General features: G+C 39.2%; 1 protein-coding gene across 6 annotated transcripts in view; it reads left to right on the top strand.

Annotated features, from left to right (window-relative positions):
- Positions 1 to 17068, top strand: part of ATG10 (autophagy related 10) — a 76010-nt gene extending 58942 nt beyond the window's left edge. For 2 of the 6 annotated variants that reach the window (XM_032675448.1, XM_032675453.1), the window contains exons 5-10: positions 1780 to 1877; positions 4516 to 4578; positions 13716 to 13813; positions 14084 to 14203; positions 14297 to 14452; positions 14550 to 17068. In XM_032675448.1, coding sequence (XP_032531339.1) covers positions 1780 to 1877; positions 4516 to 4578; positions 13716 to 13813; positions 14084 to 14203; positions 14297 to 14402 — 485 coding nt within the window. In that variant the 3' untranslated portion in view covers positions 14403 to 14452; positions 14550 to 17068. The remainder of the gene's footprint in view (positions 1 to 1779; positions 1878 to 4515; positions 4579 to 13715; positions 13814 to 14083; positions 14204 to 14296; positions 14453 to 14549) is intronic. The other 4 variants (XM_032675451.1, XM_032675450.1, XM_032675452.1 and 1 more) reach the window with 4 other exon arrangements.

The following is a 17068-nucleotide window of genomic DNA, read 5'->3' on the forward strand; positions in this document are numbered from 1 at the left end:
TCACCTTGCTGCTATGAGAGGGCACTCAACCTCTTGCTTTTTAACTCTTTCTTATTTGTGGTGACATGATTAACCCCAAGTGGGCCATCGAGAAGCTTTTCTCAGAAAAGTTTGTTGTGGTCTAAACAGTTTAATAAAAACTACCCCAGCTAGGCTTGGGATGAGCCTTGGGACATGGAGCAAACTGTGTCCTCGTGGGTAAGTGATGAGTAAATGTAATGATGGTGAATCTGGAGCCTCTGCCTTCCTCTCCTACCACTTCTCTTGGCTTGGTGCTGCTGTTTCTTCCTCTTTCTGGCTGAACTTCCTGAGTTCAGCTCCATCACAGGGAAGAATGAGGCACAAAGCCAAAAGGCTGGTTGGCTCAGAAGGTGCCACAGTGGCCCCCTTGTTGCCAGCAGCAACAATTACTGACTGCTCTGCCAGCCCACATGGATATTAGAGGTCTCAGTGGGTAGCGAGAATGTACAACAGGGCTGCTAAACACGTGAGAGTGCGGCAGCCCTGTAAAAATGGGTCTAAAAGTGCCCAGAGAATACAGGTCTGTGTTTTGGGCAAGTCTGGGAGCTTGAGAAAGAACTGGATTCGCTGCGTGGTAAACACAAAACTCAGTTTTACCTATAATATGGTTAATGCTTCAATAATATTTGATTACTTCTATAAATGAGATTAACAGAGTCAGAGTAATCCATTCCACCTGTGCAATCTGAATTTGCTCAGGTGTTACTATAAAAATTCACAAGGGAAGGTGTACAGAACAAAATGTGGAGTGCCAAATCAAATGTTGCATTAGGGCGTGTTATTCTAGATTTTACACTTGGACTTATTCTGCAGGTTGAAAACGGAATTGCAGGTATGCATGGCATCTTCTGTTACCTGCACACAGGTGATCTGAGCATAAATATATCCTTCTAAAGTTAATTACATTAGAATTTAGAAAAATTAGTATTTGCTAATACAAATTTCTTAGTATTAGCAAACCGTCTCCAGCGCAGCTCTGGTATCTTCATCATAAGACAGTGGACATGATGGTCTAACAAGTCTCATGTCCATGAGGATGCCATGGAATAGCTGGTTAATATGCTGTTACCCTCTAGGATAACTTTCATTACCACATGATTTTGCTATGTGGCCCTTCTATAAGTTCAGAACTTGGTGCTTTTTTATAAATATATATGCAGAAAATAAAAGAGAGGCAGTAGGCAGCTGGTTGGAACTTATATCTAAACATGGCATTCAAATGTTAATTGTGTGAATAACTTTTTCATTTTACAGACATGCAAATGTCAGTAGAATAAAACTATTTGTCAGAGGATGATGATTTCTGACACCTGATAAATGCCAAGATGAAGCTACTTATTGAAAGTGTATCAAAATACTCTGTTTGCCATAAACAAATGCTCATTAAAAATTGACATGCTTATTTTCTAAGTAGTCGACACTAATATCTTGGCATAATTCTAATGTCACAGGTAAAAATCTGATGCAATAATACCATATAAATGGAGCTCAAGAAAAAAATTAAGGGCCTGTAGGTTACAAAAATGCAGCAAACTTTTGTCTGCAGAATTTTGCTCCTTAGATTTTTCCACTCTCTCACTATTAATTGGATGTACTTATGCACTAGATAACTCTTCATGGTGTTATTTTGTGGTTTTAAATTAATCTTATCCAAACTTTTGTTTTACAAAATTAGCTTTAGTTTTGCTATTTTACTATTGCATATTAAAGATATGCTTAAGAGCTTTGGTTGGGCGTGGTTGTTTCTCCCCATCACAGATGGAAGACCTTTAACTCTGGAGGAAATATGGGGAAGTGTTCATGCATGTTACCAGGATCGTCTGCAGGAGGGGCCCTGGGACACCATCACACAGCAGGTGAGGATCCACTGGTCCTTTACAAAACTTGGGAATGCAGTATATGCTTGAGAATCCTCAGTGGCCTTATTCCTTCCCTGGACACAAGTAATAAATATAAATATAAAAATAAATACATAAATATGCATACACACGCGCACACACACACACACACAAGTCTAACTATGGTTGTGCTTAGCCAGTTACCAGCAATAGTTTCAGTTCTGGTTTTGAAAGGATATATATTTACGGCTTAGTTTGACAGTGTCTCACATTTAGAATACTCTTCCAACACCCATCCGTAAAAATTCAGGCGATTTCTGAGTAATCGTGGATTTGGGTTAATACAAAAGTAGACTTATTTATGTAAGTAAAATATATTATTGTAACACTTCACGCGTTGTCTCGTAATCAAATTACCAAAAAATAATGTGTGTCATTTTCAGTTTTAAATAGACTTGCAGTCCTCAGGACTGAATGAGAGAAAGTTGGTCTCTCATCAAACAATAAGTTATTGCAGTCTAATAGTGAAACATGGTTCAGAGCTGACTTGGTTGCTCTGATCTCTTCTCTGTTACTCCAGCTCCCCAGTGCAAGTTTGGACCAAGACTAGAGACTCTCCAGGTGTGAATTTTTTTTCCCATCAGACCAAAATACCAATGTGTCCTTTACCCCTCCCCTTTCCTTCCTTAATTTTTTGGTTTTAGCTTTTTCCAGGTCTCTTGCCACAGCAGCTGACACAACGGGGATGTGACTTCCACTGAGTTCTACAGGAGTTCCCCTAATTAAAATAATACAGTTTAATTACAGAATGCCTACTTGTAGATGGTACTCAGCCATCTACAGTGGGAACATGAGCAGCATTTTTGTTTTTTGCAGCCATGGACTATTATTTATATTATGACAAACATTGTTTTTCTGGTATTTGCTGTGCATGTCTGAATTCCAGTTGAGAGTTGGCAGATTCTTGTAATACACACTTTTACATAGAGCATTAGTTACCTGGCTTGTCTGTGAATGAAGATGAGAAAATTAGGTTTTAATAAAATGATGTAATAATGTGACACTAGTGAGAAAAAGGCATAAACAGTATGTTCAGAATGTGTAGAATCAGAGTGGTGGAAGCCAAAAGGAAAAACAGGTCACTCTCACATGGGGGTTATTTTTGCCTCTTAAGGGGCAGTAAAGTAAAAACTGTCCTGCGTCTAGTAATTGGAGTTTTGTGTAAGAAATATACACACAAATTTTTGCAGAAACAGGGTTTTTGGGTGGCAAAACGTGTGAAGAGATGAACCTGTCTCTGTGACACCTCTCCAGAGGCAGTTCAGCCGCTGTGAATCCAGTGACAAACATGAACTAAGAGGAAAAAAAGAACATTTTGGAGAAATTTAGCAAAGTTATAGCAGCAAAATGTGACTTTCTGTTGAAATAAGGAGATTATGGAAGATAATAAAAACACACTGTAAGCACTAGCCTGCAAGCCTCAGATCAAAGCAAGAGTTAAGTCTACAAGAAAAAGAAGACTTTTCCCCCCTCAGATGAATCAGGGCTCTGAATTGCAATACAGAGCTTTCCCTCTCTGCTTCTCTGCTGACCCATTTTGTTATGTGGGTTAGGCTTTGCCTGCAGGGACACAGATTCTACAATGCAAGTCACTGGGCAGGCTCATCAAATCAGACTTGAACACTCAATACACATGAACAGCACAGAGAAAAGGTTTAAGGTTTTAATCCAAAACAGATACAGATTTTAAATGGTATAAGCACTCCAACACTGGGAGGAAAAACGGAGCTTACCATTGTCCACACATATTACTTAGCTTTTAACTAGGGCTGATTTGTCCTTTGATTGCAGATTAGGAAAAGAAAGGCTTACTGTCTGGGTTTTTTTGTCCTTCCAGATCCAGAATCTTACACTAATCATTTGGGACCTTTATTCCAATGTGTTTTATGAAATGCAAGTGCCATGCCTGTACACATTTCTGATACAACTATATTTTGGCTTATACTCTCTGTGGTAAAATATATCTGAGATCAGGAGCTGAGACATTGCCTGAACTCCAAAGAATGTAGGTATTTGGCATTTACTGAATTTTAGGTAAAATTTGGACTTCGATAGTCTTGATTATTGTAGAAAGTCATGCTCGTTTTCAGAGAAAGCATCTTTGAATATTTTTACTGACTAGATTATTGGAAAAATCAGAAGTCAGTTACCTTCTCATAAATAAATTAACATGATAAGGTTGCATAGTATTTTATAATGATAATTGATAAATGGTGATGATTTAATTGCACTTCCTCTAGTAATAACCTTAAAATGCTCAAATGAAGTTCCTGTGATTGGCTTTCTTCTGAGGTAAATCTCCCTGGTGCCTTCAGTCATCCCTTCTCTACATCCGGTGATAACTTGCTTTAGCTGTTTTAAAGAATACAAATCAATTAGAACACACAGCTGTTTAACAAAACTTCTAAATGTTGCTACAGGTCTCTGTGGGTGTTTCCTGATGGCTTATAATTACATCAATTTAGCACACCTGGTAAGGTCTGTGTGCACTGCAAGTAGCTTAATTCTGCAGTGACAGGAAAATTAAGGAGTATTTATGGATTAATGTTGCCTTCCAGAAATATTGCCAACTGTGGATTTTAACTTCTTTTTACAGAGATTCAGAAGTGGAATTGCAGATATTGCGTGCCTTTCTCCTGAACAGTTTACTTACAACTTGGTGGGTGGTTTTAGTGTTAGGTATTTATTTTACTTAGTTATATTAGTTATTTAAATATATTATAAAAATATAATATAAAATATAATATCAATCTTATTTATACTATATAAAGGTATATATATATACACATTGCATATACATTACATATATTTATATGTGTATAAGTTATGCACAAATACATAGTGGCATTGTCTCAACAGCTCAAACATACTGTATGTATGTAATATCCTTCTGTATGTAATATCCACATAAATATCGAGGTATAAAAGCCCAGTTAAAAAGGCAGCAGCCAGAAAGGACCATGATCAAATGCTAAACGATGAGGCAATTTGAAAGAAAAAAAAGTCCACAAGAATAGGAAAAAGGTTGAAAAACAAAGAACAGAGAATAGAGAACAGAAATGAGACAAATGGGAAAAATCTTCACAATTATAAAGGTGAACATATTTTATCACGTGTGCTTGGTGTAACAACCATGAATTTAAAAAACAAGGTTAAGTAATGTTTAGTTAATCTATAAAGGCTACATTTGACCTTTTTGTCATTTTGGAAATCTCTGAGGATGAATGGTAGATGTGAAACAGCAGAAAGTGACTCTGTGGTTGTAGCTAGAGTTTCTATCTTCAGACTGTGTGGTGTTGTTTGGGTCTTTGCTGTGGAAGTTGGAAATACATTAATTTTTCATCCTTTCTGTGCCCTGATGAATACTTATAGAAGTGCATACAAAGTAGAAGGACCTCAATAGGGGGAGGGACAACACTCAGAGAAGAATGCATTTCTAAGACTATGATGAAGCTGAGTTTATTTATTTTATTAATTTTATGTACATACGTGCCCATTTTTAATTCTTGTTACTCATGCTAATCTGTTCGTTGATTTTTTTTCTGAGTGGAAGCAAACCGGCAGGAGAACTTTAAAAGCTGATAAATGAACCTGATCGCAGTCAGTACTAAGTATCACCAACAGTTTTGTTTTTAACAGAGTGATGTTGTCATAAAGGCTGACCTTTCCCTGAGAAAACAAAGTCATAAACACAATCAGGTGTGTGTGCTAACGCTTAATCAATGCTTGGTGATGATGGAATGTAAAATCAAACATCCAAGGGTAGAAATCGAACTTTGTTATTACAGGAGGCTCAAAGGTTGAAAAACTAACCAATAAAACAGAACAAAAGTTTGGTGGCTTGAAGATCCTACAGAAATAGTCTAAAAAACTGTCTAAATAGTCTAAAATCCTGTGAGTCAGGATTCCAGAGGAAATGGAAGTTCCAGAGCACATGTCCATCCATCCCTCCCCTCTTCTTTAACCAGCACTGCTCAGACATGGTTACTTCTGTTATCAACAGCCATGGGAGGGGGCACATTTCGTGTGTCATACCTTGGCTCTGGGCTTGCCAACAATAAACCAGCATTTTACTGGTTTAGCACAGAAGAGGTCATTCAGACCATTCTGACACTGACTGTATCTTAAGTCTCAGAATAGCAAGTGATCGGGAATTTTGCATCTGTTTTTTTTCTCAAGCATTTATTTCTCAGTTTAATCTGAATGAGGTGTTTTTTCATCTGTCATTTGATACTTAGCAGGTAGCTGTAATGTAATCTGTTATATGTCTGCTCTGTCATATAAAAAGTCATCAGCCAACCTAAACTACCCAAGTCACAGCACAGAACTGCACTATCTCTGTGTTAATCCAGAGTCTGCTCTTTTTCAGTCAGGAGTTAAGAATCTGGAAGACATGTTCTTTATAGCACTTCAATAATCCTGTCCATTACATCACTTAATTTATAGCAGTGTTAACAGAAAAATCAATAAACATTATTTCTAAAATGGCAGGGATGTTAATAGTGTGATTTTAAAAAAGGAGAAAGAATCAAAACTCTGAACAGAACACACTGACATAGTGTTGTAGAGGCACATCTTGCTGGAAATGTGATAGGGAGGATTTAAATAATTTTGAAAAATGTGTGTAGGTCGCTATTCTTAGACATACAAATCTCTCTTGCCATATTGTGGGATTTTGCTAAGTGGGGAAGGCTGTATACAGTATATCTTAACAGAAGGTTGCTAAGACCGCTCTTAAATCATTTCGAGTCATATCAACAGTTGCTATGGATCCCCTGCTAATATTTTTGGAAAATTATTAGTACAACTTCCTGAGAAAAGGGAGTCTTTCAGTGCAGACTGGAAAGCTGTTTGACAGGGAGAAGACCTAGGGGTGGGAAAGCTGGGTGGATATTTATTTCCCACTAAAATTTTCTATGATATGTTGAACTTCTGGGGTTTAAACCAAACTGTAGTACTGTACAAGCTAGCAAGCAGGTTTTATTTTAAAACTAGGTATTAACTAATAATGTTTAGCTGCCCTACAGTGTAATCTTGCTTTTCCCAGTAAGGCTTCATGGACATAAAACCCAGTCCAACTAACTTCAAGGCCTGGTACTATTGTTACTTGAGTCAATCGGTTTTTCTGAAATGAAGGTTCAGTAATATTTTCCACGCAGGTACATAATCAATTAAATGAATGACAGTGTAGTAGTATTGGTTCTCTTGATTATTTCCCATTCTGTAGAAAATGCCTGGCATTTACAGGTAACTTATGTAGCAGTGGTTCTGCTTCCACAGACGTTTCCAAATAGAGATTTTGTGGTATAAGTTGCAACAGCAACTTACTGTATGGCTGGTCCAGCATCTCTCCTTGCAGGCTAAGGTGGATTGCTCTTGTGTCTTCCCACTGCCATGACCTGTGATAGTTCACTGCTGGAATGAAGCTGGTTACTGAACATTCCCCCTTACTGAATGTTTTTGTTAAAAATTCTGAAATACACAATATGGATTGCACAACATGAAAGAAGTGGATATCATATATGGCACATTCAGCTCCATTTCGGGGGCAACTGAAATGACCAAAAGGCAGTGCAAACTATTTTTTAATTTTATTTACAAAAACATTTTAAGTGCCACTTAAATGGAAGTTAGGTACCTGTGCTAACAGAAAGCCATTTATATCTGAGCACCTGGGCTCTCAAGTGGTGAAGCAGATTGTATGAGCAGTTCAAAAGCATTTAGACAAATTCATGAGACTACTTGTCCATAAATGGATGTACAGTGACTTCTCAGGAGTGTCCTCCACCATTCTTGGTGCAGATATGCTGGAGCAGTATGAGGGGAGTGAAACACAGAGAGACCCCAGACTTGTGTTCTCTCAGAACAGCCTTTCCAACTGCTGCTTTTGGAGATGGGATATGGTGCTGGAGGGACCATTGGGATTCCTGGGATTCTAAAATGAACCCTTTCAGGGCACATTTGTTAAGTGCCACTATGGATTTTTTGTTCCTTAAATTATCATTTTTTAATCAGGGTAGGAAATCTGTCTCCAGTGTCTTTTCCGTACTTCCACAGCTTGTTGGATCATTCCATTTTGCACCTTGGATGAATCTCATAACTTAAGAACAGATTTTAAATAGTAATTAATTAAGACTATATGCTACATAACTAAAATGGTGACAACTGAATTAATCTTATTTTGGCAAGCACGGAGGAAGAATCATCTGCTTATTTTCATAGGAAAATGGCTGAGATGCCATTTCTTGACAATGTAACTACGGACCTGCCAATTTTTAACTGTACAGTTTTCTTGAAGAATCCTAAATGCACAAGTTATGTGCTTGTGAGAAGCTTTAAAGCTTTAAAAAAGCCTGTTAAACTTTAAAAGCATAGTTTTGCCTGAGTATCATATAGTGTCGATTCTTCTTGTTCTTAATGATTCAAACCTTATTATGTATTTATAAAATATATAATTATAGATGTGTTGGCTATTCTTGATTACTGTTTTGCTTGTCCTGCATTACCTCTCCTGCCTTTCCTTTGTTAGCTATTCAATACCTTTAAAAAATAATAAAGCTATAAAACGTAAAAAAGAATTACCACCTCTTCAAAACTGTAAATATTCTAGAATCAGGCAGATTTGGGGGATAAAATTTGAATTATAGAGTCATGGAATGGTTTGTGTTGGAAGGGACCTTTGTTGCAATCCATGATAGATTTGAAGCAGCAGGTACAAATTGGTAGGTGTGGTTCATCTCAAAAGAAATTCTGGCTATGTTAAGTGTCCTTATGGTTCTGTGTTGTAGGACCTGCAAAAGCACCTTTATTTTCCTCAGAAAAATGTAGCCATTTAATTGCCTTTTCAGCATGGGCTTTGTATTTGATGAAAGAAGGGTAGGATCCAGCTTAATTGGCCATGTGGGGTTGGTGGTAGTAAAGGTATGAATAAAAATTTGTCACTAAAGTTGGTTGGTCTGTCTGTGGGAACTCATGTGGAACAGAGACATTAAATCATCAGGGCAATTGCAACTGCTTGTCTGCAAAGGGTGTAAATCCAATCACTCTGCAGCCTCTTCTGCCAAAGAAAGGTTTAGTAATGACAGCACTTTGCTTTTTTTTGATCTGGTTTGCACTTTTTTGTCTGATCAGGATCCCTTCAAGTTTTGCCTTGCTTGGAGCTGTTGCAGATTTATTTTGATTGTCTAAGAAAATGCAGAACAATGGTAGTTGCACTTTCACAGTCATTCTTCAGCAGCTGTCGCAGGCAGAAGGAGGTTGTTCCATCTTCAGCTACTGGATTTTATGTGTTCTCTGGATTTTATGGCAGAGTTAGAGAAACATTCCTCAGTAATTCCAGTAGGATGGCTTGGCTTCTGCTTGTAAATTGAAATCAAGGTGACTATAAGTAAGTTACCTGTCCCAGATCAGATAATCTCAGAGTGGTTTGGGTTGGAAGGGACCTCAAAGTCCATCTGGTTCTACCCCCTAGCATAGGCAGGGACACCTTCCACTATCCCAGGTTGCTCCAAGCCCCATCCAGCCTAGCCTTGGACACTTCCAGGGATGGGGCAGGCACAGCTTCTCTGGAAAATCCAGAAAAGTCCCTCACTACCCTCCCAGGGAAGGATTTCTCTCCAGTAACTCTAAGTCAGTAGGAGGGAGAAGCCCTATACAATTAGTATGCTATCAACAGCTTTATTACTATTATTTACATCTTCTATGAGGATTATAATTACAGTTCCTTAACGTTGCATCTGCAATGTACTGATTCCATGCTAACAGAGTTTCCATTGAAGTAATTCTGTTATAGAGGAAAATCCCTCAAGTTCAACATATTTTAGGTTCCCAGCATGCAGTTACTGTTCTGGTTGTGGGACACAAGGTCAGTCTGAAGAGAAAAATCTTGCTACCTTATTTCTGATTGCGTAGAGTTGGATTTTATTGACAAGTAAGTTAGTATTGATGTATATAAAAATAAGGAATGAAAAAGAAGATGACAGACCGCAAATTCAAGAACATAAATTTGTTAGGGTATAATCTTGAGAGAAGAATTTTTACTCAAGACATTTGCTTCAATAAATGTGGTCAAAAATTGGGAAAAAGGGAAAAGCTTGCATCCTCTTTATTCATTACAGCACTATTTCCTTTTGCTACATGGAAGAGATTACAGGGACATATTTTATTAATTATGCCTTCCTTTTCTGATCTGATGACTTGGACTGTGAGAACTGCTGGGAAAATATCTGACATCAATTGACACAGGCTGTGGTGTTTGCTGCATGAAATTTTTGACTCCCCTCCACAGATTTATTTTTGCAAAGCAGCATCATGCAAACCAGATCAGGACAGAGGCAGTTTCAGGCGCAAATCCCTTGCACTATCATCAATGGAGAGACCATAAATGTTGTGATGGATGCTCGAAGGCAGTTTAATGTAGCACTGGAGAAAATGGCACAGAAGCCATTACCTCTGGAAGAGCTGCAGTTATGACAGAGAAAATAAATGGTGCTGTTACAGGAGATGTACTGACAACAAAACTCCTGCTGGCTGGGGGGGGAGAGCAGGATACTACACACAGTGACCTGTTACCTGAAGTGATGTTTATTTTTGGTTTAAATCTGATGTGGAGACTGCTTGATAAAATGATGTAATCCAGTCTGACAGAAGTTTTAGTCTTAATTAAACTTGTTGAGATTCATGTCTTGACATTTCCGTATTCACCACCTGTGCATGGAGGGTTGTACCTGCACAGCTGGGGAACAGGGAATGCTGTGCTGTCAGAGGGCAGGGTTAGATGGGATATTGGGAAGAAATCCTTCCCTAGATGGGTAGTGAGGGACCGGAATGGGTTTCCCAGAGAAGCTGTGGCTGCCCCATCCCTGGAAGCATCCAAGGCCAGGTTGGACAGGGCTTGGAGCAACCTGGCATAGTGGAAGGTGTCCCTACCTGTGGAAGAGCGTGGGACTGGATGGACTTTGAGGTCTCTTCCAACCCAAACCATTCTGTGATTCTATAATTCATTTTGAAACTGCCCAATGAAACATTTCATGTCTCTCATCCATCTCTCTCTTGCAAGTTTTTTTTTTTATGGGAGGAGTTGAGGTAACAGCTACAGAAACTGGTACAGAAAGTCCTTACACATCTAGAAGTCACCTAGTAAGGAAGTCTTTCTACAGAAAATAAATGAAACAACATTTTGGGCTTTCAAACTCAACAGAATTAGTTCCTGCCTTTAAAAATATTCATTTCCTATCAAAGCTGGGTCAGACTCAGAGGGATATGCAGATATGTGATGGACTCCAGCATGCAGTGCTGAGCAAGCAGAGTTATGAATCATCCTCACAGGTAGATAGATCCAAAATCATAGACAGATCCAGGAGAATAATGCTGCTGATTTCAGTAAACTGTCTGTCAGTGTATTACTGCCCAGAAGAGTTGTGGGCAACCTGCAAATGAGTTCTTGCGGTACAGTGCAGAGAATACTGGTGGGAATGGCATTGTAGCATCCTACACTGCTACATCACCGATTGGAAAAAGATTAATTGTAAACTAAAAATGGGAGGATTCTTTTATACTGTTTGTACTGGGGTTTTTTTTGCATAAAGTCCCAGTAGGACTTATAGTTTTCATGTGTCTGGCCCACAGATCAGTGTAGATGAAGGATATTATTGCTGCCCTAGTATTTTGCCCAGGATACATTTCACTGCATGTGGAGTGTCATAGTTCCACCGGGTGACTGCCGTAGGTACTAAATATGCTCATGAAGCTGATGCAGCACAAACTTTTGTTCATTTTCACATTTTTTATGGTGTTTGGGAAGGACTTGGGGTTCATCCCTCTGCAGACACCCAGCCCTCTCTCAGGGCAGTAATTAGTGGCACTTTGAGTGGCAGTTGCCTGTCCAGGTGTTGTATAATAACGAGCCCTGGCTGGTCAAGCCCGGACCAAACCTGAGCAGGCTCTGCAGCCTGTTAGTAATTCTGAAATCATCCAGGGCTTTGATAACTCCTGCATTTTTATTGGCACCTGCCCAGTGCTTCCTCCTCAGCGCTGCTGTGTCAGTGATTTAACCTTGAATGTACATTAAAGCCTCCCGGGGATGCCATTATGTACAGGATTTGGAATTCAGGATTTGACTGAATCAGAGCTGATGCTCTCAGAGTGTTTCCCTGGTGCTCAACAAGCTCTTCTTCCCTGCCTCAGCCTTTTCCCTTTTTAGAGGCTCCTCCTTAATGGGTGTTGGCTCAGTATTTCTTTTAAACTCCTGTGCTCTTGTGGTTTTCCTGTCAGTGTGTGACATTTTCCTGTCTTTGGAATAGCATAGAACTCTTGAGTTCGGGAGTTTTTTCAGTGTCACTCTTGTCAAGTTGTGAGAGGAGGAAGAACTGAAAGAAGAAAGATGTAGAATGTAAATTTAATAAGCTGTTTTGAAAAGTCAAGTCAGCCTCCATGTGTCACTCACTAGTGATTTGCTGAAGCAAGAAGTGCAAGATGGAATCAAATATGAGGGGGCAGGTTGGGATAACTTCAGGATTAATATTCAGCTTTGGGAATTATCTTTATGCCTTGTTCAGAGTGCTAAATCACTTAAAGCTCAGGTTACAGTCTTTGTTCTTTTTGGGCATGTGTGCTGCCTTTTTACACTTTTTCCTTGTGTAAGGGAATTTGCTGACATTTTTGCACAATTTACTTTTTTTTTTTCTTTTCTTAACAGTTTTATATATTTTTTTATTATCTTTAAGAAATACCATTGGCACAGTCTGTATATTCTCTGGAATTATTTGGAGACCTAAACTGGTTTGAGCTAGGAGATAATGAAAAGGATTTTTTAATTCAAACTAGCAGTTTTTCTCAATGGAAACCTGCATCAACAATTCACTTTTACCAACAGTAGATGGTAGTATTCTTGTGCAGATTATTTGTTTGTGGTGTAAAACAAAGCTTTTTGAATATTATTTTTTTGTATATCCTGAAGCTTCTTGAAGTTTTTTTCTCTTAGACATAAAATGATTGATCCTCACGAGTATATTTTCAGCATAAGAACCAAATGTCCTTCAGCTGTAATAGTTTAATTGTTAATAGTATCAATAGTTCAATAGTTAATAGTATTAAAGATGCCCTACCTGCTGAAGATGACAAGTTAGGATTTGGGTTTTGTTTCTAGGCAAGGGGTTGGAGAAAGATTTTCTCCTGTGTGGCATGAAGACTTTGCATCTTCTCTTCTGTGCCAGAAATTTACTATGTGCTAAGGTAAAATGCCACCACAGAACTCAGGGAGCCTGGCTGCAGCTGGACAAGGGAAATCTATGCCAGAGCATAAATGCAATATAGATAAAAATTTAAAAATAAAAATATCTATAATAAAAAAATTACATATATAAAAATAAAAAAATACTTCCCAGCACCAGTCTGAGAAGATACAGGGGCTCAAGGTTGTTGAAGCGCTTTTCTACTGAGAGGATTGGTTTTATGTATTACACTTGATCAGACTCTCGTTTACACAGTAGCTTTGCCTCCTTGCATTCAGGCAATGCTGCTTCAGTAACTTGAGTTTAACTAAAATAGTGGCACAGTCTGATTGGTGATCTTATTTCCCATTTAAGAGTGGAGAATATATATTAATTAGCGTACAATATATATAGTATATCTTAATTTGTCATGACCATCAGTGGAAGAGCAATGTGGGTTAGATTCTGAAGTGAGAAAAGGTGCATCAGGGATTAATTGGACCCTGCTCTGTCTTTTCCAAATGCATGTGGTGTGTATTTTCTGGTTTTTTCCTTCCATGATAAAGCAGCTGATCTTCCCTCCTAGGAGCACCCCATCCTTGGGCAGCCCTTTTTTGTTCTGCACCCCTGCAGAACTAATGAATTCATCTCCACTGTGCTGACTGGCCCATGGAAACACAACAGGTGAGAAGCACAACAGGCGAGAGGCACTGCTGGGCCTTGCAAGGCTTTGTGCAGTGCAGGTAAAGTAAATCAGCTGAGGAGTGAAAATGGCCAAAACAACCTCCTTGGTCTAAAAGTTTCTATGTTGTCACAGAAAGTTAAAATATATTTGTTATTGATAAAGTGAAGGAAGTAATCTGAAGTTATGACTGTTGAGTCTGTCTGCAATTCAGAAAAAGTTGGAATAATATATTTATGATGCTTTTTTGTGTGTTTTTTTTTTTCCCCTAGGCACAAAAATTACATTATTCTGTGGCTCAGTACTGTAGGCCCAGTTGTGGGTCTCAGTGTGCCTCTGAGTTATGCAAAAGTAGCACCTGAGCAGAATTCAAGCACTGATTCAGCTGAAAGGTAAGAGAAAATGAAACCACCTTTTCATCTCCCATCCTCCTGTTAGAAAGATCTGATGGATAACTGCCAGAACCATTACCTTCTCCTTTGGAGCTCTTGGGCCAGTTCACTTCCAGGACTCACCTTCCAGTATTTTGCTTACCTTCCCTATTTTGCAATGACAATTTGTGCTGAGAGAGAAGTGCTTGGACATTGCTGACACCCTCCATGAATGCCAGGAGGCCCCTGATGTCCTGTGGTCTTCCTCAGGTGTGTGAAAATGCAGTTGGTGGTGTGATCTGGCATAACTGCTGCAAGGATTTCAATTTAATCTCTTTTTTTTTTGTGATTGACGTTTCCTCTCCAGAGCTCTGAACTGAAGGACAGGTGATGGTGAGCTGCTGCCTCGGGGTGAAGTCGAAGCGATCCTTCCTGGCTGGTAGACAATGCCAGTGTGGAAATGACTGTTCATGGCTCTTTCTCTGGCAAGAAGTGGCCATAGAATTACAGTGGAAGACTTAATTGTTGGCTGCAGTTGTGGCAACACCTCTGCAGCACCACCAAGACCTGAACTCCCTTGTGACTGCATTGGCCCTTGAAGTCATTTTTCTACCACCTCCTGTGCTTGTGGCCTTGGAGAGGCTGCACAGAGAGGCACAAGCCTGTGGTTCCTTGATACAGGGTGGAGTTGCTGGGTTTGGATCTACTAAAAACTATCTCTAGAAAATCTGTGAGGTGGCAAATGCAAAACATACACAACAAAGTGCCTGTGGGATGTGGTGTGAGCTTGTGGCACCCAGTGCATGGGCTGAGACTGCTTCACCTGGGAACCACCTTCTGCACTACAGCCTTAGAGATGGACCCCCTTATGTCCCACACCACACAAAATCCTCATCCTGGGACTGAGAAACGCTTCTCTGAGAATATTGCAGGGAACAAACAGGATCGGGATTGTAACAAACAGGGAACTTGGAGCCTCTCTGTGAGTGAGCACCTTCAGTTCTGGAGTTCAGGTGGCTGATGCAGCTGTGTGAGAACATCTGGCTCTTCCATGGCCTGCAGAGGAAGCTCTGCCATTCCCTGTGGGAGTGACTGTTCCACTCAATTAGTGTTTCTCATTGTACTCCTGGCTGTTCACAGGTTTATTCCCTACCCTGCTGTTTGGGGAGTTGCATGGTGGTGCTGCCACTGAAAACCACATTGCAAGAAACTTCCACACAACCCATCCTGGCTCCTCTTCCCATCTCATTTTATTTGTAGTGTAAAACAGAGCCCTGGGATGGAACCACAGGTTTTACTTTACATATTCAGCAATGTGTCACTTGCACCTAGAGCCCAGTGTGTGCCACATGAGGGCTGGGAACCTGGTATGCATCAAGTTCCAGATTCTAGGCTTTAAACTTACATCATGTGTCTTTATTGGACAAGAAATACAGAGTGCAGTCTCTAAAATTCTATTGGTGTGGAATTCTTTTGCCAGCCATTTGGAATTAATAATGAAAGCACATAATTTATCTTGTTCTGGATCATAACAACCTGAAAAAGCCATTTTTCCATGTGAGATTTATAAAATGCAGCCAACAGCTAAGTTGCTTTTTTTAACACTTCTGATAGCACATGCTTGGTAATTGCATCAGTGGCCCACTTTTAAATTTCAGTGAGACTTAGACAGGAGGAAAAACCAACAAAAACCAGATAACAGCAGTTTTAAGAGCTGTTAAATGTTCTTCCCTGCTCTGTGATCTTCATTTGTGATACCCTGGAACAGAGGAGTGGGAGCAGCCAGCCTTCAAAAAGTGGAATTTGTATATGGAGGGAAGTAAATATTTTTTCTCTTACATGGAAAAAGTCTCAATGACCATTCTCAATGATTCTAAACCTCTTAACAGCATAAACAACAAGGTAACAGAGCAGTGTCATCATCAGCAGCAATATTTCTCTGAAATTTCTCTAGAAAACCAAAATTCAGCTCAGTTACAGATACACTGAGATTAGATAGAGGAAGAAATACAGGATAACATAAATATTTGTGATTGAGAAGAGATCCTGTTTGGATGTCTCCTTTTTAATGGCTGAAGTAGGTAATTGGGAGGTAGGGACCCAATTTACTGTTTTACATTTATGCTTTGATGACTTAGGATATTTTTAACAGAATTTTTATGTACCAAAATTCTGATTTTTTAAAATTTTTTAAATCAAGTGAATTGTGGCACTGTTTTGTGATTTTACTTAGCAAATCTGATGAATATTCTTACATCTGAACTTGGGGTTTGTCTACATGCATTATCTGCTTGCGAAGAGAAAATGTCCAGTTCCAGAGAGTTTTGTACATTTGCTCAGTTGCTCATCCTTGCTAATCTGGGAAGATACATTGAGAACCTTTGCTTCTGGGGACTTCTTTTAAGAGAACAGACTCTTGTAACCCTTGGTTACAGGAATCAGCAAGAATTATTATTTTTATGTATTCACTTAAGCCAAAAAATGTGCTTTCCTGTGTAATGCAGCTGCTCACTTACCTACATAATCCTTCATTTGTGTCAGCATGACCAGGTAAGAATTCAACCTCCTGCCAGGAGGTTTGAGGTTGGTTGGTTTTGGTAACTAACAGGAACATTCCTTTCCATGCAGTAAATGTAAAACTAGTTAGTTACAGCTAAGTACAGTGATGTAATCAATTCTTGTTGCAACTCCATGAATTTCACCAAAACTGTCTCAGTAACTTTTTTCCCCCCCTGTTTGCTGTGGTGATGGTTTCATGAGTTTGTTTGGACATCTGTGTTTATATTACATACATGTAAATTCAATTCCAGCACAAAGAAAGGATGTTTGCTCTTCCCTCTGAACGGTGAACTTAAAATTGTTTCCTCAAAAATTCTCTCTTCTAGA

Source organism: Chiroxiphia lanceolata, chromosome Z (genome assembly GCF_009829145.1).
Source record: "Chiroxiphia lanceolata isolate bChiLan1 chromosome Z, bChiLan1.pri, whole genome shotgun sequence".
NCBI classification, from domain to species: Eukaryota; Metazoa; Chordata; class Aves; order Passeriformes; family Pipridae; genus Chiroxiphia; species Chiroxiphia lanceolata.